Source organism: Oncorhynchus keta, chromosome 13, assembly GCF_023373465.1.
Source record: "Oncorhynchus keta strain PuntledgeMale-10-30-2019 chromosome 13, Oket_V2, whole genome shotgun sequence".
Taxonomy (NCBI): domain Eukaryota; kingdom Metazoa; phylum Chordata; class Actinopteri; order Salmoniformes; family Salmonidae; genus Oncorhynchus; species Oncorhynchus keta.
Window position 1 is genome coordinate 42,030,680 of NC_068433.1, and position 26,501 is coordinate 42,057,180.

Genomic DNA, 26,501 nt, shown 5'->3' on the forward strand with positions numbered 1-26,501 from the left:
GCTGACCCCTCACCATTACAATAACAGGGGAGGTTAGCATTTTTGTGGGCATATGCTTATAACTTATAACTTTCTCGCTCATCATTATTCATGATTCATTCAGGACTATCTGTAGTCATGGTAACATCCACATTAATGTAGAAGTGTTTAGAAACATATTCTACAGTATAAGTGACTCCAAGATGACAAAATACATTATTTACCATTGATTTCTATTGGGCACAAAATAATCTGAAACACAACCAAAACAAACAGCAAATGCATCCAACAAATGTGTAGAGTCACAAGCTTGATATAGTCCTTGAGTGCTAGGAATATGGGACCAAATACTTAACTTTTTACTACTTTCATTCACATTTAAGTGAATTTGTCCCAGTCTGCACTTGTATAACTTCAAATCCAAAGTGCTGGAGTACAGAGCCAAAATAACTTCAAATGTTTCACTGTCCCAACACTTTTGGAGCTTCCTGTATATGTACTGTGCTGTATGTTTACAGAGCTACTTCATTTAGCAAATGCAATCTCAAATGGAGAGGGAGAGAGTATAAGGCTAGGGAGGGAGGGAGGGAGGGAGGGAGGGAGGGAGGGAGGGAGGGAGGGAGGGAGGGAGGGAGGGAGGGAGGGAGGGAGGGAGGGAGGGAGAGAAGTGTTTAAGGAATATCAGTAACTGTTTAAGAGTACTTGAAGTGAGCATTTTCCATTTCCTGTGTAAAGTGCACCAGTGTCTGGGAGGAGCTGGGTGGAGTAATAACAAGCTATCTACAATTGACAGGTCAATCTACACCTCTCTGCTATACATTCCTTTATCTAAGCCTGTAAAGCCTCCCTCACTCTATAGCTATACATTTCACACATATTACATCATGCTACATACACACACCTGTATCTAAATCTACCCCATATTCCTCTCTGCTATACATATTACACACACGCGCGACTTTGTGGCCCTAACCGACTTACTGCTGTGTAATCGACTATATTCTCACCACTCAACATTTTCCTAAATCCATCCGTCTCGCCATCCTATAACATGGTCTTTATATATTTTCTTTATAATAGTCTTTATATTGTTTAATAAACCCTAGGCTATCAGTGATAGTGTAATGAGCTTATTGGAGTGCATTGTCTCTCTACTTGTCTCTTCTTGCATTAAGAATAAAACACTTCAGCGAGCAGGCCTTTCTAATCGACCTGGCCGGGGTATCCTGGAAGGATAGTGATCTCATCCCGTCAGTAGAGGATGCCTGGTTGCTCTTCAAAAGGGTTCAATTCTCAGGACAACTCTTTTCCCTGTATACATCAATAATGTTGCTCTTGCTGCCGATGATTCTCTGATCCACCTCTACACAGACGACACCATTCTGTAGACATCTGGCCCTTCATTGGAGACTGTGCTAACAAACCTCCAGACGAGCTTCAACGCCATACAACACTCCTTCCGTGGCCTCCAACTGCTTTTAAATGCTAGTAAAACTAAGTGCATGCTCTTCAACCAATCGCTGCCTGCACCCTCCTGCCCGACTAGCATCACTACTCTGGACAGTTCTGACTTAGAATATGTGGACAACTACAAATACCTAGGTGTCTGTTTAGACTGTAAACTCTCCTTCCAGACTCACATTAAGCATCTCCAATCCAAAATTCATTCATGCTGCCAAACATACCCTGGTAAAACTGACTATCCTACCGATCCTTGACTTCGACAATGTCATTCACAAAATATCCACTCTACTCGTCAAACTGGATGTAGTCTATCACAGTGTCATCCGTTTTGTCACCAAAGCCCCTTATACCACCCACCACTGCGACCTGTATGCTCTCATTGGCTGGCCCCCACTACATATCCGTCGCCAATCCCACTGGTTCCAGGTCATCTATAAGTCTTTGCTAGGTAAAGCCCTGCCTTATCTCAGCTCACTGGTCACCATAGCAACACCCACCCATAGCACGCGCTCCAGCAGGTATATTGCACTGGTCATCCTCAAAGCCAACACTTCCTTTGGCCACCTTTCCTTCCAGTTCTCTGCTGCTAAAGACTGGAACGAATTGCAAAAATCTCTGAAGCTGGAGTCTTATATCTCCCTCTCTAACTTTAAGCAGCAGGTGTCAGAGCAGCTTACCAATCACTGTACCTGTACACAGCCAATCTGTAAATAGCCCACCCAACGACCTCATCCCCATATTATGACTTACCTTTTTGCTCTTTTGCACCCTAGTATCTCTACTTGCTCTACTCATCATCTGCACATCCATCACTCCAGTATTAATGCTAAATTGTCATTATTTTGCCTCTATGGCCTATTTATTGCCTTACTCTTCTACATTTGCACACATTTTACAGAGATTTTTCTATTTTTCTTTTCTATTGTGTTATTGACTGTACGTTTGTTGATGTGTAACTCTGAGTTGTTGTTTTTTGTTGCACTGCTTTATCTTGGCCAGGTTGCAGTTGTAAATGAGAACTTGTTCTCAACTAGCCTACCTGGTTAAATAAAGGTGAAATAAATAAAAAAATAACTGAATGATTCATGTGTGACCCTTGTGACGGGGGTTTAAAATGGGAAAGGTTTCACATGTTGGAAGCAAGGGGTGTTAAAGGGGAAGTAGGGGGAAAGGTTTTGTGCTTGATTGAAAAAGAAAATGAAAAATTCAGCGTGCATTAGCACTGCTGTCAGGCTAAAAGCAGAAGCGCCCAACCTAACCCTCAACTCCATAATGTCATACACAAACAACCAATGGGATGTATCCTTCTCCAGCTTGACAACTCTATTATGAACTGTATATAATCAAGTCGTCCCTAGACGCTGATCCCAGGTCAGTTTGTGTTCTAAGGCCTAATGGTTAATTTTAGAATGTGTGGGATGGTAGGTTGATCCTAGATCAGTGTCCGAGAGCCACTGCCACCTGGACCTTACCTTGACAGGAAGCAAATGGATCCATGTCTGCATGTATATAATAAGGCATTCGTGTGAGTTATGGTATAGCTACTGACGGTCTATCATTGACTCTCAGAGCAAGGAGAATGGCTTAGATCTATTAGGAAATACCATTAGCCACACTTGGGCACCCAAATGCATTATGTCTTTCCCACTGTGGGCTATAGTGTAGTTGGCTGGGAATCTATCCCTCATCTGATCATGCTGCTATTGTGCAGAATGATCTGAAATACTAAAGTAAGTACTTCTTCACACTTACTGTAGTGTGTCAGTGAATCTTTTCAGTTCATTGTGGATTCACTGTGGGCAAAAAAAGAAGTGAGGCCTACTTTGACTGAATGGCTAAAGTCTCACAGACCTTTCAAACCCCAGAGTGGATGAAATCCCTTAACAGTAGGCTAACTGTTTTCTTCAACAGCTACTGTAGCTGGGCTGCATCCAAATGGCACCCTATTCCCTACATAGTGCACTACTTTTGACCAATCAATCAATCAAATGTATTTATAAAGCCTTTTTTACATCAGCCGATGTCACAAAGTGCTGTACAGAAACCAAGCCTAAAACCCCAAACAAGCAAGCAATGCAGATGTAGAAGCACGGTGGCTAGGAAAAACTCCCTATAAAGGCAGGAACCTAGAAAGACCCTGAGAGAGGAACCAGAATCTGAGGGTGGCCTGTCCTCTTCTGGCTGTGCCAGGTGGAGATTATAACATGGCCATTTAAGGCCAGATTGTTCTTCAAAATGTTCAAAGGTTCATAGATGACCGGCAGGGTCAAATAATAATCACAGTGGTTGTAGAGGGTGCAACAGGTCAGTACCTCAGGAGTAAATGTCAGTTGGCTTTTCATAGCCGAGCATTCAGAGGTCGAGACAGCAGGTGCGATATAGAGAGAGAGCCAGAGAGTCGAATACAGCAGCTCCGGGACAAGGTAGCACGTCCGGTGAACAGATCAGGGTTCCCTAGCCGCAGGCAGAACAGTTGAAACTGGAGCAGCAGCACGACCAGTTGGACTGAGGACAGCCAGGAGTCATCAGGCCAGGTAGTCCTGAGGCATGGTCCTAGGTCTCAGGTCCTCCGGGAGGGGAGGGAGAGAGAGAATTTGAGGGAGAATACTTAAATTCACACAGGACACCAGATAAGACAGGAGAATTACACCAGATATAACAGACTGACCCTAGCCCCCCGGCACATAGACTATTGCAACATAGATACTGGAGACTGAGACAGGGGGGGTCGGGGGACACTGTGGCCCTTGTGGCCCTTGTTGACCCTGTCCGACACCCCCGGACAGGGTCAACAAGGCAGGATATAACCACACCCACTTTGCCAAAGCACAGCCCCCACACCACTAGAGGGACATCAACAGACCACCAACTTGCTAACCTGAGACAAGGCTAAGTATAGCCCACGATGATCTCCTCCACCTGCACGAGCCTGAGGGGGCACAAAACCGGACAGGAAGATCGCGTCTCAACCCACTCAAGTGTCGCCCCCCTCCTGGGGACGGCATGGAAGAGCACTAGTAAGCTAGTGACTCAGCCCCGTAATAGGGTCAAAGGCAGAGAATCCCAATGGAGGGAGGGGAGCTGGCCAGCCAGAGATAGCAAGGGCAGTTCGTCGCTCTAGTGCCTTGCCGTTCACCTTCGCACCCCAGGGCCAGACTACACTCAATCATATGACCCACTGAAGAGATGAGTCTTCAGTAAGGACTTAAATGTCGGGACCGTGTCTGCGTCTCTCACCATTCCATAAAAATGGAGCTCTATAGGAGAAAGCACTGCTTCCAGCTGTTTGCTTAGAAATTCTAGGGACAATTAGGAGGCCTGCGTCTTGTGACCGTAGCGTACGTGTAGGTATGTACGGCAGGACCAAATCGGACAGCTAGGTAGGAGCAAGCCTATGTAATGCTTCGTAGATGAAATCAGCCAGGAGCCCTTTAGGGTGCCATTTGGGACACAGATGTCCCTGCACCTCTTATTAAATGATGGATTCTTCCTCTTGGTCACATGTTCACAGGCACTTAAGTGACGTCTGGAAAAAATAATCTCTGGATGCCTGATGTCAGTCTGTATTCCCCACATAGAGCACAGGGATAGGCTGAATAATTCAACGATATGAGGCTGTGGTTCTCTCATAATTAACCCTTAGACTCCTGAGAGGGGGTGGAGAACAGTATCTCATAAGTGTTCCTAGTGTGGTTGTTGATGTAGTGGTTGGAGGGAAGAGGGAGACGATGTGACCTGATTCATGTTAGTGTCCCTCCCTATCTCAGAATACCATCCATACATGACACCATCATATTACACACACGGGCATGATGCCCCCGAGGTGGAGACTGGGGAGGAAGCTACCCACTCTGCCTCCCAGCTTATCTCCTGTTCTGTTCCTGGTCCTGTCCACCCAACCCAAGGTTACCTTCCAGAGAGGGTGTACTTCAAAAGGCCTGTGTTGTGCTGCAGTGGGGCTCCTTCTTCAAAGTGCACTGGTTCTCCCACATCTGCAGCCCTCCTGGGCCCTGTATTGATTAGTGTCTGTTTAAGGCTGCTGAGCCAGGTGCTGCCAACCCTTAGCCAGCGAACTCTCTAACTCAGCTAATCGGGACACAGTGAGAGGGGCATACAAACAGGGCACGCAGTAAGGATAAGGTGTATTGTGCTGATTTGATTGTGAGGCTCATGCAAAGTGTTTGATGCGAGTTAACCTGCAAAAACACCTCATCTGATAGATAGGTCATTTTTATTCATGTTATGTGTTTGCGTGATTACCTGTTGACTTATGGGGGTTTGATGATAGGGAGGACACTGTACACACGGACGGAGAATGGCGACACTGTGCTATGTAGAGTTGTTAGCCTACTGGCAGTGGGACTACAGGCCTGGGGGGGGGGGGCTGTTTCTCATTAGAGACACCCCTACAGAGAAGAAGATGGATACAATACATAAGGCAGCTATAGTCTGATGAGTCCAGTCCAGAGGTCCCCCACTGTTACTGACCAGGCAGGAGGAAAGTCAATGGACTAACAGTGATATGTCCTTCATATTGATCGAACTGGGCCCCATGCTGTGAGTTTAGTGTGGCGACGCTAAGATAGGACAGCTGTGGTCACCAACCCGTGTCCTGGGAGAGTTATAGGAAGTGCAGGTATTTGTTCTAGCCCAGCACCCTGATTCAAGCATTCCATAATTATCGAGACCGTAGTTACGGTAGTTGAATCGGGGGTGTTTTAGAGCTGGGCCGGAATCAAATCCTGCATCGTGCATACTAGGGGGTAGAAAGAGAGGCTGTGTATCTAACAGGAGTGTGTGTGTGTGTGTCCAGGGCCGTCGACCAGTGTTTCTCTCCGCAGGTGCTGTGCTAGTCTGGCACGGGTCAGATGGCTCCTGACAGATCCGAGATGGCGTGAAATGGAGCGTTTTAACAGGGTGTCACTGTGCCAGCGCATGGCCCTGTGTGAGCTCAAAGAGCTGCTAATGATGACATCGCCCCTGTTAACGAGCGTGTCAGAGGAGTCCGTCTGAGGGAGAGGGGACGGGGGAAAGGCTACTGTCTATCCGTTGTGAAGAGAACCCACGAGTGAAGAAGGGTAGAGAGACAGGGCGGTCATGGTGAATCCGTCTATTGTCCTGGGAAACGCCTGTCCCAGTGAGAGCGGTTGCTGAATACTGCTGTTGTGTATGTGAGTGTCCACTTATGTAACATAGATCAAATAAAGCTCGTAGGTCACTTTCATTCGACCCCTTTGGTTGGTGTGTGTTGTTTGGCCTGGTGATACCTCAGCGGAAAGCTATGTGAATCCTTGGCACTGGCAAGTCCACAACACTGGCTAGCTCTACGGGGAGGGACAGTGCGTGAAACTCAGAGGTACGGCCCATTACTGGTCTCTTAGAGTAGTTGTCTAAAGACACAAAGGGGAGAAGAAAAAGGAGAGATGAAGAGAAATGGAAGAGGGAGGGAGATAGAGGAGGACTGTATAACAGGCAAAGTGCAAGAATCCATTTCAAAAGGCTAATATCTCTCCCATTCTTCTCTGTCAGGCTGGCTGTGAGGGAAAGAGAGAGAGAGAGGTTGGGAGAAAGTAAAATAGTCTGTGATTATAGTAATCAACAAGGCTACTTTCCCTGCCATCCTCTCTGCAGACCGTGGTATCCTATGGGATAATACAGACTGAGAGGGCCTCTGTCAGAGGAGCAGACAGTCTGTCTCAGAGGAGCAGACAGTCTGTCTCCCTCCGCGGGGTGGCGTCTCTTAGTCAGTCTCCGTGGTCCAGTCCCGTGTGGCTCAGTTGGTAGCGCATGGTGCTAGCAACGCCAGGGTTGTAGGTTCGATTACTGGAATTTTCCAGTGCTGGAAATCTACGTGTAAAGGATTTCGCGCTGCTTGCTTAGCGAGTAACACGTCCTTGTGATTTGGCCCATATCTGGCTCCAACTCGGGACCTCTGTCTCACAAACTCACGTGACCATCCTCCCTCTAGCGTCTTAGCTGATTGCGCCATCTAAAAAGCTAGCTAAGGAGGGTCGGGTGATCAGAGTGCTGACCTCTGCAAGCCTGTGAGAGCGTGGTTCACTAGGTTGGGTGATCAGAGTGCTGACCTCTGCCAGCCTGTGAGAGCGTGGTTCACTAGGTCGGGTGATCAGAGTGCTGACCTCTGCCAGCCTGTGAGAGCGTGGTTCACTAGGTCGGGTGATCAGAGTGCTGACCTCTGCCAGCCTGTGAGAGCGTGGTTCACTAGGTTGGGTGATCAGAGTGCTGACCTCTGCCAGCCTGTGAGAGCGTGGTTCACTAGGTTGGGTGATCAGAGTGCTGACCTCTGCCAGCCTGTGAGAGCGTGGTTCACTAGGTTGGGTGATCAGAGTGCTGACCTCTGCCAGCCTGTGAGAGCGTGGTTCACTAGGTTGGGTGATCAGAGTGCTGACCTCTGCCAGCCTGTGAGAGCGTGGTTCACTAGGTTGGGTGATCAGAGTGCTGACCTCTGCCAGCCTGTGAGAGCGTGGTTCACTAGGTTGGGTGATCAGAGTGCTGACCTCTGCCAGCCTGTGAGAGCGTGGTTCACTAGGTCGGGTGATCAGAGTGCTGACCTCTGCCAGCCTGTGAGAGCGTGGTTCACTAGGTCGGGTGATCAGAGTGCTGACCTCTGCAAGCCTGTGAGAGCGTGGTTCACTAGGTCGGGTGATCAGAGTGCTGACCTCTGCCAGCCTGTGAGAGCGTGGTTCACTAGGTCGGGTGATCAGAGTGCTGACCTCTGCAAGCCTGTGAGAGCGTGGTTCACTAGGTTGGGTGATCAGAGTGCTGACCTCTGCCAGCCTGTGAGAGCGTGGTTCACTAGGTCGGGTGATCAGAGTGCTGACCTCTGCCAGCCTGTGAGAGCGTAGTTCACTAGGTCGGGTGACCTGTAAAAAGGGTTGAAATCTGGAGGATGGAGGATTCCGCCATTGGGGCGGCAGGGTAGCCTAGTGGTTAGACCGTTGGACTAGTAACCGGAAGGTTGTAAGTTCAAATCCCCGAGCTGACAAGGTACAAATCTGTCGTTCTGCCCCTGAACAGGCAGTTATCCCACTGTTCCTAGGCCGTCATTGAAAATAAGAATTTGTTCTTAACTGACTTGCCTAGTTAAATAAAGGTTAAAAAAAGGAGGCTGCTGCAGCAGGTGGTATAGGATTCCTCCATAAGGAGGCTGCTGCAGCAGGTGGTATAGGATTCCTCCATAAGGAGGCTGCTGCAGCAGGTGGTGGAGGATTCCTCCATAAGGAGGCTGCTGCAGCAGGTGGTGGAGGATTCCTCCATAAGGAGGCTGCTGCAGCAGGTGGTATAGGATTCCTCCATAAGGAGGCTGCTGCAGCAGGTGGTATAGGATTCCTCCATAAGGAGGCTGCTGCAGCAGGTGGTGGAGGATTCCTCCATAAGGAGGCTGCTGCAGCAGGTGGTGGAGGATTCCTCCATAAGGAGGCTGCTGCAGCAGGTGGTATAGGATTCCTCCATAAGGAGGCTGCTGCAGCAGGTGGTGGAGGATTCCTCCATAAGGAGGCTGCTGCAGCAGGTGGTGAAGGATTCCTCCATAAGGAGGCTGCTGCAGCAGGTGGTGGAGGATTCCTCCATAAGGAGGCTGCTGCAGCAGGTGGTATAGGATTCCTCCATAAGGAGGCTGCTGCAGCAGGTGGTGGAGGATTCCTCCATAAGGAGGCTGCTGCAGCAGGTGGTGGAGGATTCCTCCATAAGGAGGCTGCTGCAGCAGGTGGTATAGGATTCCTCCATAAGGAGGCTGCTGCAGCAGGTGGTATAGGATTCCTCCATAAGGAGGCTGCTGCAGCAGGTGGTGGAGGATTCCTCCATAAGGAGGCTGCTGCAGCAGGTGGTATAGGATTCCTCCATAAGGAGGCTGCTGCAGCAGGTGGTGGAGGGTGTCCATTCTGCACTGCCGTGCTTGTTTAGAGAGACGCTGGGGATTAAGCCGAGACTGGACCGTCGGGGGAACACCAGGAGGGTGAGGGAATGATCCTATAGTTCAAGACTCCAGGCTGAGGATGGGCTGAGGACAACACGGTGGCCGGGGAGATTTGGGACCTGGCTATTCTCTGAGAGGATGTTTGCGCTCCCTGTATACGCCTCCGATTAGAAAAAGCCTACTGTTGATCTACACTGGAGGATAATTCACGGGGTTGCTACTAGGAACCGATACGTGTCGTACCTTGATCCATCGGGGGGGGGTTTCTGTTGGGAGGAGGAGACATCTGTTTTTTTCTTGTTCCAGGCTGGTTGTCTTTTTTTCTGTCCTGGCTGGGTGGTGTACAGGGCTAGGGTTGGAGAATACTCTGGACCTATATGTTGGAGGGCCTAGGTATAACGTAGCCAACAGGGAAAGAGAGGGACTGCCTAGTAAACTACCTGTTAGGGCAGATACACATGTCAATGTGGAAGACCGGGGGATACGGACACCAGAGCTGTGCTGCTGGGGCGGGCTCGGCTCACACTGGAGCATGTACCGTATATGGGGGCTGGTGAACCGTCTGGGGGACTGTGGGGGCATCAGAGGGTTCTATGTACAGTGGACGAGGAGGGGGCTTAGTTTTTAACTTTCTAGGTACGTTCAAATGAAGTGAGGTTTTAGCCTTTAATGATGTAACTATTGGGCCGATAAAGGTAGTATTTTATTTTTCGAAGTTGAGCGGGTGACGGAGATGGCCCTAAGGTACTGTGTCAGCAGGATGTCTCTCTGAAAACAGGACACAAAACAGTGGAACAGATTTCTCAGTGATGCCTGAAGAGTACTGTAGGACTATATGAGTGAGTGGCACAGATTTCTTGGGTGCACAGATTTCTATGTAACACCTGGACAATGAGTGAGTGTAGCTGGTTAGAGACATCTGAATGACTGGAACATCTGTCTGTGATGAGAATCGGAGTGAAGAAGGGGACTAAAACAGACCCAGTTTACTGTAGCAATGTTATAATGACACACACACACACACGTCACACACACACACACCTCAGACGCCACAAGTCTGTTATTGTCTGTGGTATTGTTTACTTTCTGTCATATTGGAGATTCCAGGAAACGACTCTGGTTAATCATCAATATATCGAGAGGCTAATATCACTTACATGGTACATGATGTAATCTGATGTCCTCCCCTGTGCTTTCTCTCCTCTCTCTCTCTTCTCTCTCTCTCTCTCTCTCTCTCTCTCTCTCTCTCTCTCTCACACTCTCGCGCTCTCTCTCTCTCTCTCTCTCTCTCTCTGAGACGAGGACAAACCTAAAACAGAGAGAGGGTGTGAGAGAAGGAGAGAGAGAGAGAGAGAGAGAGAGAGAGGGAGAGAGAGAGAGAGAAGAGAGAAGAGAGAAAGCACATGGGATGACATGGGATGACGACATCTCAGACAGTCTGCCTCTCTGTGGAAACCAATACCAACCTGCGGGTTTGAACTGCCATGTTTTCAACCGGGCCCACCTTGTAGAGGGGCGAATTTAAGGACCATTCCAACACTACTGTTACCACCAACCACCATAATATGCTCTTAATACCTCTCTAGACTAAAGCCCTAAACCCTCCCATGTGCTCTTAATACTTCTCTAGACTAAAGCCCTAAACCCTCCCATATGCTCTTAATACTTCTCTAGACTAAATCCCTAAACCCTCCGTGTGCTCTTAATACCTCTCTAGACTGCAGCCCTAAACCCTCCATATGCTCTTAATAGTCTCTAGACTGCAGCCCTAAACCCTCCATGTGCTCTTAATACCTCTCTAGACTGCAGCCCTAAACCCTCCATGTGCTCTTAATAGTCTCTAGACTGCAGCCCTAAACCCTCCATGTGCTCTTAATACTTCTCTAGACTAAAGCCCTAAACCCTCCATGTGCTCTTAATACCTCTCTAGACTAAAGCCTTAAACCCTCCATGTGCTCTTAATACTTCTCTTGACTACAGCCCTAAAGCCTCTGCGCTCTTAATACCTCTCTTGACTATAGCCCTAAAGCCTCTGCGCTCTTAATACCTCTCTAGACTAAAGCCCTAAAGCCTCTCTGTGCTTCTCCCTGACTAGAGCATCCTAGCAGTACGTCTGCTGACTCACCCTCTTCCTGTAAATGATGTCATTTATTTATCTTTTGAAGGAGCAGAGAAAGTGTCCTGTCCTCTGAGGAATAATATACTGAGACATCTCCTCTCCTCTGCTGAATAATATACTGAGACATCTCCTCTCCTCTCCTCTGAGGAATAATATACTGAGACACCTCCTCTCCTCTCCTCTGAGAAATAATATACTGAGACACCTCCTCTCCTCTCCTCTCCTCTGAGGAATAATATACCGAGACATCTCCTCTCCTCTCCTCTGAGGAATAATATACTGAGACACCTCCTCTCCTCTGAGGAATAATATACTGAGACAACTCCTCTCCTCTCCTCTCCTCTGAGAAATAATATACTGAGACACCTCCTCTCCTCTCCTCTCCTCTGAGGAATAATATACCGAGACATCTCCTCTCCTCTCCTCTGAGGAATAATATACTGAGACACCTCCTCTCCTCTCCTCTGAGGAATAATATACTGAGACATCTCCTCTCCTCTCCTCTGAGGAATAATATACTGAGACACCTCCTCTCCTCTGAGGAATAATATACCGAGACACCTCCTCTCCTCTCCTCTGAGGAATAATATACTGAGACACCTCCTCTCCTCTCCTCTGAGGAATAATATACTGAGACATCTCCTCTCCTCTCCTCTCCTCTGAGGAATAATATACTGAGACACCTCCTCTCCTCTCCTCTGAGGAATAATATACTGAGACACCTCCTCTCCTCTCCTCTCCTCTGAGGAATAATATACTGAGACATCTCCTCTCCTCTCCTCTCCTCTCCTCTGAGGAATAATATACTGAGACATCTCCTCTCCTCTCCTCTCCTCTGAGGAATAATATACTGAGACATCTCCTCTCCTCTCCTCTGAGGAATAATATACTGAGACATCTCCTCTCCTCTCCTCTGAGGAATAATATACTGAGACACCTCCTCTCCTCTCCTCTGAGGAATAATATACTGAGACACCTCCTCTCCTCTCCTCTCCTCTGAGGAATAATATACTGAGACATCTCCTCTCCTCTCCTCTGAGGAATAATATACTGAGACACCTCCTCTCCTCTCCTCTGAGGAATAATATACTGAGACATCTCCTCTCCTCTCCTCTGAGGAATAATATACTGAGACAACTCCTCTCCTCTCCTCTGAGGAATAATATACTGAGACATCTCCTCTCCTCTCACCACTTCCTGACATCAAAAAGCAGGAATTCCCGTCAATGACTATCATTGACTCATTCATCAATGACTAACAAACTTAAACGTGCATACCAGGTGACCAGTTTGTAAGCATTTGTACCGCTGCTGTCTCTGTCCTTGGTGCTGAAATACTAACAGTCAGGCTGAAGCGTTAGCCCACGGATGCAGTTCAACATGATCTCTATCCCATGGAATGTCTGTTTGAAACACTGCTCATATTGGCTACCACACAATTGAGCCAATGTTTCATGTTGGTGAGAAGTGCACTACACAGGGAATACATAGGGTCTCATTTAAGACATAACCACACTAGGATAATGTCTGTCCTAGCCAGACAGAGACAGTCACACTAGGATAATGTCTGTCCTAGCCAGACAGAGACAGTCACACTAGGATAATGTCTGTCCTAGCCAGACAGAGACAGTCACACTAGGATCATGTCTGTCCTAGCCAGACAGAGACAGTCACACTAGGATAATGTCTGTCCTAGCCAGACAGAGACAGTCACACTAGGATAATGTCTGTCCTAGCCAGACAGAGACAGTCACACTAGGATCATGTCTGTCCTAGCCAGACAGAAACAGTCACACTAGGATCATGTCTGTCCTAGCCAGACAGAAACAGTCACACTAGGATCATGTCTGTCCTAGCCAGGCAGAGACAGTCACACTAGGATGTCTGTCCTAGCCAGGCAGAGACAGTCACACTAGGATCATGTCTGTCCTAGCCATGCAGAGACAGTCACACTAGGATCATGTCTGCCCTAGCCAGGCAGAGACAGTCACACTAGGACCATGTCTGTCCTAGCCAGGCAGAGACAGTCACACTAGGATCATGTCTGTCCTAGCCAGGCAGAGACAGTCACACTAGGATGTCTGTCCTAGCCAGACAGAGACAGTCACACTAGGATCATGTCTGTCCTAGCCAGGCAGAGACAGTCACACTAGGATCATGTCTGTCCTAGCCAGGCAGAGACAGTCACACTAGGATCATGTCTGTCCTAGCCAGACAGAAACAGTCACACTAGGATCATGTCTGTCCTAGCCAGGCAGAGACAGTCACACTAGGATGTCTGTCCTAGCCAGGCAGAGACAGTCACACTAGGATCATGTCTGTCCTAGCCAGGCAGAGACAGTCACACTAGGATCATGTCTGTCCTAGCCAGGCAGAGACAGTCACACTAGGATCATGTCTGTCCTAGCCAGGCAGAGACAGTCACACTAGGATCATGTCTGTCCTAGCCAGGCAGAGACAGTCACACTAGGATCATGTCTGTCCTAGCCAGGCAGAGACAGTCACACTAGGATCATGTCTGTCCTAGCCAGGCAGAGACAGTCACACTAGGATCATGTCTGCCCTAGCCAGGCAGAGACAGTCACACTAGGATCATGTCTGTCCTAGCCAGGCAGAGACAGTCACACTAGGATCATGTCTGTCCTAGCCAGGCAGAGAGTGCCTCGAGGCTACATATTGGGATTTGCAGCAAATAAAATGGCTTGGTGACACTGTGGCTTGTTCTGCTCTGCTCTGTTAACGCCCCATCTGTCTCTCGTCAAGCGGGGAGAATGTTCTACTCTACTGTCAGAGGAAATTGGATGACCAGCGTTAGGGTATGCATCCCAAATGGCACCCTATTTCCTATTTCCTTACCCTAATAAAACTGACTATCCTACCGATCCTCGACTTCGGCGATGTCATCTACAAAATAGCTTCCAATACTCTACTTAGCAAACTAGATGCATCTTATAATAGTGCCATCCGTTTTGTTACTAAAACACCGTATACCACCCATCACTGCGACCTGTATGCTCTAGTCGGCTGGCCCTCGCTACATAATCGTCGCCAGACCCACTGGCTCCAGGTCATCTATAAGTCCATGCTAGGTAAAGCTCCGCCTTATCTCAGTTCACTGGTCACGATGGCAACACCCACCCGTAGCACGGGCTCCAGCAGGTGTATCTCACTGATCATCCCCAAAGCCAACACTTTTTTCGTCCGCCTTTCCTTCCAGTTCTCTGCTGCCTGTGACTGGAACGAATTGCAAAAATCGCTAAAGTTGGAGACTTTTATTTCCCTCACCAACTTTAAACATCTGCTATCTGAGCAGCTAACCGATCGCTGCAGCTGTACATAGTCCATCTGTAAATAGCCCACCCAATTTACCTACCTCATCCCCATACTGTTTTTATTTATTTACTTTTCTACTCTTTTGCACACCAGTATCTCTACCTGCACATGATCATCTGATCATTTATCACTCCAGTGTTGATCTGCTAAATTGTAATTATTCGCTCCTATGGCCTATTTATTGCCTACCTCCTCATGCCTTTTGCACACACTGTATATAGACTCCTTTTTTTCCTACTGTGTTATTGACTTGTTAATAGTTTACTCCATGTGTAACTAACTCTGTGTTGTTGTCTGTTCACACTGCTATGCTTTATCTTGGCCAGGTCGCAGTTGCAAATGAGAACTTGTTCTCAACTCGCCTACCTGGTTAAATAAAGGTGAAATAAAATCAAATTAAAATAAATGTGTAGCCCATATGGCATATATAGGGAATATGGTGACATTTGGGATACTCCCTCAGCTTTTCTTCTCCACTTAAAGTGAGTGGCTGCGTTAAGAGTTGATGCCATTGTAATGACATTGGAGGGGGACATTGTTTCTTTTTGGATGACATTTACTCAACCCGTAGAGGTGTAGAAAAAGAAACAATGATTTAATGTGGCTTTTATCTTCATGTATGCAGTCATAGTGTAAGTTATTCCTCATGCGTGCATATAGGTATGACCCACCTCTTTGACCATAGATTGGTAGACCAGTTGCTTGCCATGGGTAATATAGGCACTGTCTTTCACTTTACTGTGTACTGTACTGTACATGCGTTTTGGAAATATTTTTGTAAGCTGAAATTTGATGTGCTCTCTTTATTAAAGGACACCTTTCCTGAAACGCTGGCATATAGTGACATCTGACAGAGTGAATGATTGTGTGTGTTTGTGCGTGTGCGTGTGTGTGTGAGCGTGCACACATGCGTGTGTGCGTGACGTGTGTGTTTTGGCAGATGAAGGGCAGTGTCATCAAACCACACATGACCTTTAAACCTTCAAAAGCTGGAGGAAAGGTCTCGTCCCTTTTCAGCTGCAAACAGCAGAACATATAACGGTCATAAACTACACGACATCCCAACGTTCCTCAGTGTCTCCAATAGTTCTGATGTTGAATTATGCGCAATCCGGTCGTTTACACGAATACGTCTCAGTGCAAAATCATTACTCTCTCTATTACAGTGTGGACACGTGAGTCTGAATGCCACCACTGAAGCTGAACTAATAGGAGAGAGATGAACAGCCTGCGGTAGTCCACTGTGGAGTCCCTGCATGGCTGTTTCAGTAGACTGTACTTATTCAGTGGCCCTGTAGGGAACATTACGATCGCCTTCCCTCTTGTCCGACTTTACGTTAAGTGCACTTAATCCCATGTATTTACATGATCATTATATGTAGGTTCCGTTTAGGTTCGGCGCCACGTCATTTAAAGTGCGTCCACGCCTGTGTTCTGTTGCTAGAAGCCCAGGGGAGAGCAGGATTCTCTACCTCTCTCCGTTTCTCTATTTCCCCCCCAACAGTCTTTGTTTTATCCCTCTTTGGGTGTGTGTGTGTGTGTGTGTGTGTGTGTGTGTGTGTGTGTGTGTGTGTGTGTGTGTGTGTGTGTGTGTGTGTGTGTGTGTGTGTGTGTGTGTGTGTGTGTGTGTGTACGCGTGCGTGCGTGTGTATGTATTAGGGCTGCACCCCCCCCCCCAAAAAAAATGAAAATCTATGTTTTTGCCTATATGATGCAGCCCTACTGTGTGTCCACCAGCCCAGACTAGGTGGTGGAACAGTTTCAGATGGTGGTTTCTCTTTACCTTTCCATGTATGTTTTATAGTAGTCCGAAAATAGCATTTACATAACCAGGACAAAACAACAGGCTATGCTACTAAAATGTCATAACTTCTCTCTCGCCCCTCCTCTGCCCCTGCCCAGGCGTTTGGCCAGACCTTCTCCACCCAGCGCAAGGTGGCTGCGGACGGGGAGACCAACGAGGAGACCCTCTTGCAGGAGTCAGCCACGAAGGAGGCGTACTACACGAGTCGCCTGCTAGTGATCCAGTCAGAGCTCAAACAGAGCCGGGCCGTCACAGTCAACACACAGGCCGAAAACGAACACCTCAGTACCCTGCTGAAGGAGCTCAGAGAGGTGAGGCACCAGAGGTTAGAGGCCGGGGGGTGGGGTTTAGAGGAGACTCAGAGCAGTGGCTACTTATTATATACATGTATGCACAGTTATTGATAATAACCACAGGTCTTGTGTATTTGATAGTAGCCAGGGTTGTGTGTGTTAACTAAACCCTGGTGTCTGTGTCTGTCCTGTAGAGTAATGAGATGTTGGAGCTGCAGCGGAGCCGGATGAGAGAGGAGATCAGGGAGTATAAGTTCAGAGAGGCTCGACTCCTACAGGACTACACTGAGCTGGAGGAGGAGAACATCACCCTCCAGAAACTAGTGTCCACTCTCAAACAGAATCAGGTGAGAGAACACAGTACATACACACGCATGCGGTTGCACACACACACACACACACACACACACACACACACACACACACACACACACACACACACACAAACGCACACCTACACGTGCATGCACACACAGACGCACTTACACATACATGTGGTTACACACACGCACGCACGCACGCACGCACGCACACACACACACACACACACACACACACACACACACACACACACACACACACACACACACACACACACACACACACACTCACAATGTGTCCCCATCCCTAACACCACATTACGCCTCTCTCTCTCTACTTACCTCTTCCTACCCTCCCCCTTCCTCCATCCTTCCCTCCCCCTTCCTCCCTCCTACCCTCCCCCTTCCTCCCTCCTTCCCTCCCTCAGGTGGAGTACGAGGGGTTAAAGCATGAGATCAAGGTTCTGGAGGAGGAGACCGAGCTGCTGAACAGTCAGTTAGAAGACGCCTTACGTCTCAAAGACATCTCCGAGGCCCAGCTAGAGGAGGCCCTGGACTCTCTGAAGAGCGAGCGGGAGCAGAAGAAGCACCTCCGCAAGGAGCTGGTCCACCACCTCAGCCTGTGTGACGTCCAATACACGGGCAGCGCCCACCTCACTTTCACCTCCGCTCCACCTAGTGGCACGGTTACACCTGTCTCCGCCCTGTCGCCCAACTCAGAGGAGCCAGGCAGGTGTAACGGGCATCTACATGGAGGGTCAGGAACTGGGACGGGGACAGGGTCACTGCCCAGGGCCAAAGGAGAGTGTCGGGGAGCGGGGAGGAAAGGAGAGGGGATGGTGTCAGATCTGTTCAGTGAGATGAACCTGACAGAGATACAGAAGCTCAAGCAGCAGCTGCTACAGGTGGGTGGAGAAGTACGGTTCACTCGGTTTGAATGAGTAGAGGGGCGTTTCGGGAGCCTCTGGAGTTTGGTGCTCAGATTTCTCAGTGTTATAAGCATGTAACAATGACATACAGGAGGACATCAGAACACTGTGGCAAACAAACATACTCATTCTAGCTCATCAATGTAAACATAAACAATATTACAAAGTGAACACACCGATGCCGTACAAATGAACACGTCTATATCCCCTCAGCAGCCCCATATTGTAGATGTAGGAATAAGTGTTGAATTATTCAGAGTGAGAGACTGCTGACATAACCTCACTGCATACAGCGCTCTCTCTATTCCTGCTCTCTCTCATATCTCTCTCTCTCTCTCATCTCTCTCTCATCTCTCTCTCATCTCTCTCTCTCTCTCTCTCTCTCTCTCTCTCTCTCTCTCTCGCTCGGCCTGCCTCTCCCCTTTTCAACCTCTTAAGAGGATAAATAATAAAGGTTATCCCAGCAGTCAGCTAAAGTGTTGTAGCACCAGTGAGAAGCCGTGGACTCTAATCAAAATGGCCGCCATTTTGTTTCATAGTGGGTGTCTTCTCTTCTGTAGTTTCCTCCAGCCCAGTTGGCCAGTGAGATGAAGATGCAGTAGGATGTGTGTGGCGTTGATGTGTGTCCAACCATTTACTGCAGTCCCTATAGGTGAAACTGCATCTCCCCACACATTCCCTCAGCCTCGCTCCGATTGGATGGACTGGAGGAAAGGCTTATTTATATCCTCACTGACACACTAGACTATTGATTCACCCTCAGTAGTGTGCAAGGTTTACTGTTCCCTCTGAAAGTGTGCAGGGTTTAGGCCCTGCTGAAATAAAACATTAAACATTTGCTGGTCTATGCTGGTTAGTTCCGGTCAAGCTGGTCTGTCCAGCATGGTCTAGTTGGGTATGATGGTTTACTAGAATAGTCTAGCTGGTTTTGCTGGTGACCAGCCTTCGCTGTGTTTTGGACACATACCAGTTTATGCTGGTGATGTTGGTATGCTGGTCCATGCTGGTTACCAAGCTGGTCCATGCTGGTCTAGCTACCCTGACCATGCCCATCATTATTATATTTCCCAGCATGCTCTATTGCAGTAGATTTTTTAAATGGTTTGTCTCAATATCTCTCTTGTTTGTGGTGTTTTTGCATGTACATTGGTTGATTAATTAATCTTATGCTACACAAAGATAAATAACATACATTTTTTCTAAACTAATACAATCTAGTTGTTGGACTTATTGCTCCAGTTTAGGTCATTTGGGTAGTCTCGTTTATTCCTCTTTCTGCCCCTGGCAGTCATTCTGAATGCGTATCGTGGGTGAAGAAAAGTTACAATTATTGGATATCCCCACACTGGCTGGATTCCAATAGAAATTAAACATCACTTTTAAATCCAGCATGATATGACTTGATACTGGTTTTGCTGGTGACCAGCTTTTGCAGGTCACTGTGTCCAAAACACAGCGAAGGCTGGTCACCAGCAAAACCACAGCGAAGGCTGGTCACCAGCAAAAACACAGTGAAGGCTGATCACCACAAAAGCACAACGAAGGCTGGTCACCAGAAAAGCACAATGAAGGCTAGTCACCAGCAAAAACACAGCCGAAGGCTGGTCACCAGCAAAAACACAACGAAGGCTGGTCACCAGCAAAAACACAGCGAAGGCTGGTCACCGCAAAAACACAGCGAAGGCACCAAGAAATCAGAGTGAAGGTTGGTCACCAGCAAAATCAACACCTATGCTGGACCAGCCTATGCTTGTCTGTACTGTTTCTTTCAGCAGGGGGGGCCTAAGGGATGAGGTGGACTGTGCTGAGTGTGCAGGGAAATGATGCAGCTTATTTAAGGTTGTGGGGCTGGAGATGATAAGAAAGCTACTAGTTTAACAATAGGCTGAAAATTTCTGTTTGTGTGTGTGTGTTCATAGGCAGAGCGGGAGAAAACAGGGCTGTTGATCAGCCTGCAAGAGTGTCAGACGCAGCTGCAGCATACACAGGGTGCCCTGAACGAGCAGCACGAGAGGGCCCTCCGCCTCAGCGAGAGAGTCACCGCCCTCAGGCACCTGCACCGGGAGGCCCATCTCGCCCAGGAGGCCCAGCACGACCAGGAGGCCCACCTCAACCGAGAGGCCCTGATGGAGCAGGGAGAAGAGGAAGAGGAGGAGAAAGAGAAGGGATTAATACACAGCAGGGGCCAGGCATTCTGCCACCAGACCCCGGGTCTGGAAATCCTCCAGTGTAAATACAGGGTGGCTGTAACCGAGGTGGTCGAGCTAAAGGCTGAGCTGAAGTCGCTGAGAGAGAGGTACAACCAGTGTGTGGAGGGCGGGGTGGAGGAGAGGACGCGCGGAGAGGCCCAGCACAGATCTCTGGAGCAGCAGGTGGGGAGGCTGGAGAGGAGCTGCCGGGAAGGTAGGGAGAAGGTGGGGGGCCTGGAGACGGAGCTGAGAACAGCCAAGAACATGGCCAGCGAGAGCCAGGGGGCGCTCAACGCAGCACAGGACGAACTGGTCACCTTCAGCGAGGAGCTGGCTCAACTTTACCACCACGTCTGCCTCTGTAACAATGAGACGCCCAACCGGGTGATGCTGGACTACTACAGACACGGCAGAGGACTAAGAGGTATCAGTGCCTCGCTCAAGGGTGACGACACCCGCGTTCTACTCACGCCCCGCCTCGCCCGGCGGCTCGCAGCCGTTGCCGCTGCAACCTCTTCGTCCACGGCGGAGTCTCGTAGCCCCTCGGAATCCCCATCCAAAGAGCGGTTGTCAGGAGAGGGAGGCCGGGACGGGGGGAGGGACAGAGACAGTCCTGTACCCCGCACCCCTCCTACGGGGTCCCCCAGCATCAGTGCCTCTTCCTCATCTTCATCATCATCATCGTCGCCTGCGGTAGAGCCCGCTGGAGACCTGCGTAGGGAACCCATGAACATCTATAACCTCAACGCCATCATCAGAGAGCAGGTGACTCCGTTTGAATCATTTGAATAAACATGTCAAACAGAATATAGTTTCACTATTCGTAGTACATTCACTATATATCATCACACCTTTTGATTTCATTGGCAGTTCAAACCTGAAACAGTTTATCACAGTTTGTATGCCAGGTGTCACCTTTAACCTTCCAAATGGTCATCATGAAGCTAACAGACACAGATTCCAGTGTATCTGACTGACAACATTAGCTAATGTTCGCTAACAACCTCCCTTGATGAACATGCTGCAGGTGAGGCACCTCCAGAGGGCAGTGGACCGGTCACTCCAGCTGTCCAGACAGAGGGCTGCAGCCAGGGAACTGGCCCCACTGTTTGACAAGGACAAAGAGGCCTGTATGGAGGAGATACTGAAGCTCAAGTCCCTGCTCAGCACCAAGAGAGAACAGATAGCTACCCTCAGACTGGTGCTCAAAGCGAACAAACAGGTCAGACATGGATATGGTATCCGAGATATGGATTCGCTGTCTAACACGGCCTTGCTAGAATCTACTTTGAGGCTGGTCCCAAGAAATCTCTGAAAGCTGTAGATGGTTCTCACCAGGCTACGGTAGCCATTAGGATATATAGAGTATATAGAGACTGCTGTCACAGTCACACTAATGTCCTCACTTTGAATTTTCAATTGTCTTCTAACTCCCTTGGGGGGAAATGTATTCTGACTTCAATGGGGCTTTCTGTTTAAATAAAGGTGAAAGAAATGTCCCTGTTCCCTTGTTCTTGCAGACTGCAGAGAATGCCCTGGCCAACCTGAAGAGTAAGTATGAGAATGAGAAGCACATGGTGACAGACACCATGATGAAGCTGAGGAACGAACTGAAGGCCCTGAAGGAGGACGCTGCCACCTTCTCATCGCTCAGAGCCATGTTCGCTACCAGGTGACTATTTCCCTTCTCGCTCTATCCCTTCATCTATATTTCTTTCATTGGATTTTTACTGTTCACTACCAGGGGTGAGACCAAGGACCAGGGATAGATTGTTAAAGGGATAGACTAGTTCTACATCCTGCCTTTCCTATTTCTCCCCGGCTCTCTCCATTCTTCTCTACTTCTTCTTCTGATCATGTTATTTCTTCTGAACCCATCTCCAACTACTACACTGTGTAACCAAACTTTTGTTTTTTGCAAGCACCCAACCCCTCTACTTGAAACTTCTCAGGTGTGACGAGTATGTCACTCAGCTGGATGAGATGCAGAGGCAGCTGGCTGCGGCGGAGGACGAGAAGAAGACGCTCAACTCGCTCCTGCGGATGGCCATCCAGCAGAAACTAGCCCTGACCCAGCGTCTGGAGGACCTAGCCTTCGACCAGGAGCAGTCGCACCGCACCCGCGGCAGCAAGGTGGCCCGCATGAAGAGCAGCACCCCCAAAGTAAGTCCTGCTCCTCCCTCCAGCCCCACCACCGGCGCTGGCGCCCCCTTAAACTTGACCTCTGCTACTACAGACGCACTAGCTCTGAGCTCCCCTACGTCACATCATAGACACTCCGTCAGTCCCTCCTCCACGGCCCCCTCAGGCCCCAAAGTACCAGGCAGCCCCCCCTCCCTGGAAGCACTCTCCTCCTCCTGGACCCCCCCATCCACTCCCCACATGCTGGATCACTCCCAGTGGGCACTGGGTGTCCGGACGTTAGAGGTCGACTCCCACAGTTTCAGTCTCGACTCCCATAGTTTTAGTTTAGAACGTAGCAGTACTGGGCTCTCCAGGCATTACTCCTCAGAGTCACGGCCGTCTCCTGGCAGGGGTACTCAGCCTGGCTCGGCCCCCTCCTCCCCCTACCGTTCTCCCATACTGGGGTCTCGCCGGTTGACATGTAGCTCGCCTCGAACTCGCCCCCTTAGCAACCTGACGCGTACCTCAGCCCTTTATACCCCCTCTTCTTACACCCCTCCTAGTTCCTATATTCCTTCTAGTTCTTACACCCCTTGCTCCCTTTATACCCCCTCCAGTTCCTATACCCCTTCATCTGCTCATTACTCTCCTTCATCATATACCCCACCCTCGTCGTACACCCCCCACACTTCATATAGTCTCACCAGCCGCTACAGTCCACTCTACCCTAGGTACTACGGTTCCCATCGGCCCCCTCACTGACACTAAAACCACAGTTCCCATTAACCTCCTCACTGACAACACTACAAATCCCATGAGTCCCCTCTCTAAACAGAACTACATATTCCATCGGCACCTTCGCAGACACTAAGCTACAATTCCCATCAATCTCCTCACTGACACTACTACAAATCCCATCAGCCTCTTTAATGATGCAAAACTACATTTCCCATCAGCCCCTGGGAGAGTGGGTGGGGCTCACAGAGAGGAGGACAGACTGGTTTCCTGTTTCTTGTGCCTAAGCCTCTGGCCTCGATGCAGCATGTGGATGTGGCTCTGTATCGGCGCGAATGTTCGGACTGACTCTGCTCAGGGATTTAACACAACATGGAGCACAAGTGGCCCTGCCTTCCTCTTATTCACAGACTGTTGATCGGTCTAAGCTACAGGAGAGACAGGACACTTTACAGACTATACATACACAGTAGTTTTGGTCTCGCCCTTTAAATCAAGTCGCCATCCACACAAGCAAGTGAATACGTGTGCAGGACCTTACCGCTGTTTGGAAAGACGGATGAGAAGGATGTTTAGGTTAACTGGACATTTGAAGGAATTTGTTCACATGTTGGACTGAGGTCTCCACAGATCAACCACTTGACAGTGTTATTCGCTCTCTCTGTTTTTAATGAAAATCACAGATACTGTAGCCAAATGTCATTCAAAGCAAGTATTGGATAAGACAGATCAATGATTATGGATTGTTTGCTATTTTTAATTGTTCAGTTATTACTCACAGCTCTGTACACACTGTCCTCATAATGTTATTGCAGTCATCCTCACATCTGCTGTGTAAACCTGGCACATATTTGGAGTCTAGCACCACCCAATGGCAGTTTGTAATGTCACTGTATATTCAGAACTTAGACTGAAGACGACGTTGAATATCATATTAAACCTGTAACATAAATGACCTGGAATCAGCACACCATGATGGTTTTAATGTTAGCATTATGAGACAAAGCGAGATGGGTGATTCTGGGTTTCATATCAGTAGGCGAGACAGACAGTGAGCTGTGGCTACGTAGCACCCCTAGTGCCTCGGAGGGTAACTCCAGAGGAACACAGCAACATAGATGGATGAATGTCGTCGACAGAAAACTCACTTACCACCAAACTCAGGGAAGCTGACACACACACACACTTTTCAACTGGGGTTCAACAAGGATGTATTGTTAACCAGAATTATCCTTACGCTGATCTAGAAGTATAGACCAACATTTGAATGACATTTAGGCCATGGGTTAGTTAGTGTAGAGCTACTGTATGATGCATAGATGGGATTCCACCATTTCTGCACATGTGAGTGTTTCACCTGTGTATGTGTGTGCCTTAACAACTACAGCACCTGATCAGTACAACCTGATCAGTACAACCTGATCAGTACAACCTGATCATGCCAACAACAACAGTTTTCATATTGTTTTTTTGACCCTATTCAATAGGTTAGAATGGACAATAACAAAGCCTTGCCAGATGATCAGCGTAAGTGTCTGTAAGCAGTGCTCTTGATGAGGGATACACTGCTACTGGGTGTTGGCCAGTGAATAGCCTTTGCCAACTTTGGCCCAATCCATGCACAGTTTGGTTTTGACGGGAAGAACTAAGGGGACGTGGCTGACGTGCAAACCGATATTTAATTTTTGAATTGGTTAAAATGACGTTAAGGTTATGAGTTTGGTTAAGGGTCGGTTATAGATTTTGTGCTAGCTGTGATGTCAACGGGATGCTGGTCAGAAAAGTCTCCTTAGTCTCTCCCTGTTTTGACTCCCCTCTCTAGTATTGACCCAGTCCGGTCTCCCCCTCCCCCGCCAGTCCCAAATCTGGAGCCCGGAGTACCACAACAACACTGTGTGTCTATACTCTAACAATCCCAGTCTCCATTGGTTCAAGTGATCTACATGTTGTTATAACAGGCAATATGGAGCAAAAAAAAAACGCATTTGACAGGACTCCTCTCAGCTACATGGTTGACAACGTTAGGTGAACATTAATATATTTCTCACAACAGAAATACTCACTGTTCTTGCACTCATTGTCGGGCTGATTCAACTGGTGGAATGTTTTTTTCCCCAATAGTCATCTAATGGTGACTGTACAGAAACACAATGAACACTGTAGATTTGGCGTGGGAACCACCTCAGTGACCTTCACGTTTCTATATATGGAGTTAGTATTACTCTGTTTCATTCATTACCCTTCATCACGTTAGCAATTACTTGACATGAGTCTGTCCTTCACTCCGGTTTCTACATCTGCACCATCTACCTGCCTTGACACAACACTGTATGCCTGTTACTTTGAGTAGTAGTTTGTAGTTGTAGTATAGTGTAGGTTATAATATGGAACATCTCCATCGTAGGGTAAATTAGCTGAATATTAGCTGGATATAGATCTTTTCTGCAATAAGGGAATAAAAAGTGAAAGATTGTCAAATATCAAATAGATGCTAGGGGTCGCCGTCTTAGCTTCTCAAGAAAGGAAACCAGGTTGACCTCCTCTCTGTGAAACCCTCCTCGTTCCGCCCGACTCGCACTCTCCAATATACACACACACACACATCACACACCCACCAAACTCATTCCTGTCTTCGGTCCCGCGACATCATAATTCCATACGTAAATGCAAGAGGATTTTAATCCTGTCAAATGCGTTTTTGACCTCCTTCCCCTTTCCAATGTATTCGTTTCCCACCACATCTATTGGCCTGTGATTTCTCCCTCTATGTGAATACAGTGAATGCCATTTTCCTCTTCTGCTCTCTGTTTCAGGCGTCTTTCATAATGTGGAACATTGTCAATCTAAACATCCTTGCCTGTGCTAACGCCATATCCATTTCCAGGCAGACTGTTAATAGTTACCACTGATTGTCAGCCTGTTAGCTTTTGAGCACTTCATATGCATGTGTATATAACACAGGGTATTGGAAAGCTGTATGCTGTGTACATTGCTGTGTTCATACTCTTCGTATATACTGTAAATATCATGTATAAATGACCTGTATTTTGTGTGTCGTCATCTTTTGTGTTTTGAGTGGCCTTGAGCATCTCTCTCATGTGTTCTAGGGAGGAATTCCTTATAATCTCAGTCTCATGAAGTTGCTGTCGTGTGTTCCACTCAGATATGCATAGGCCGACTTTACACAGCCTGCTCAGTTATTGCACAAGCACACGGGTTCATCATAGCATACTGTAAGCGTACATTCCATTGAACAGTACAATATATCAAATACAT

The 26,501-nt window shown here is 48.2% G+C and overlaps 1 protein-coding gene across 3 annotated transcripts in view; it reads left to right on the forward strand.

Annotated features, from left to right (window-relative positions):
• Positions 1–26,501, forward strand: part of LOC118392360 (protein bicaudal D homolog 1-like) — a 43,799-nt gene that overhangs the window by 14,369 nt on the left and 2,929 nt on the right. For 2 of the 3 annotated variants that reach the window (XM_052460183.1, XM_052460184.1), the window contains exons 2-8: positions 16,734–16,946; positions 17,123–17,275; positions 17,677–18,153; positions 20,097–21,131; positions 21,394–21,588; positions 21,887–22,038; positions 22,319–22,529. In XM_052460183.1, the coding sequence (XP_052316143.1) occupies positions 16,734–16,946; positions 17,123–17,275; positions 17,677–18,153; positions 20,097–21,131; positions 21,394–21,588; positions 21,887–22,038; positions 22,319–22,529 (2,436 nt within the window). Of the gene's footprint in view, positions 1–16,733; positions 16,947–17,122; positions 17,276–17,676; positions 18,154–20,096; positions 21,132–21,393; positions 21,589–21,886; positions 22,039–22,318; positions 26,271–26,501 lie in introns of those variants that run through there. The other variant, XM_052460182.1, reaches the window with a different exon arrangement.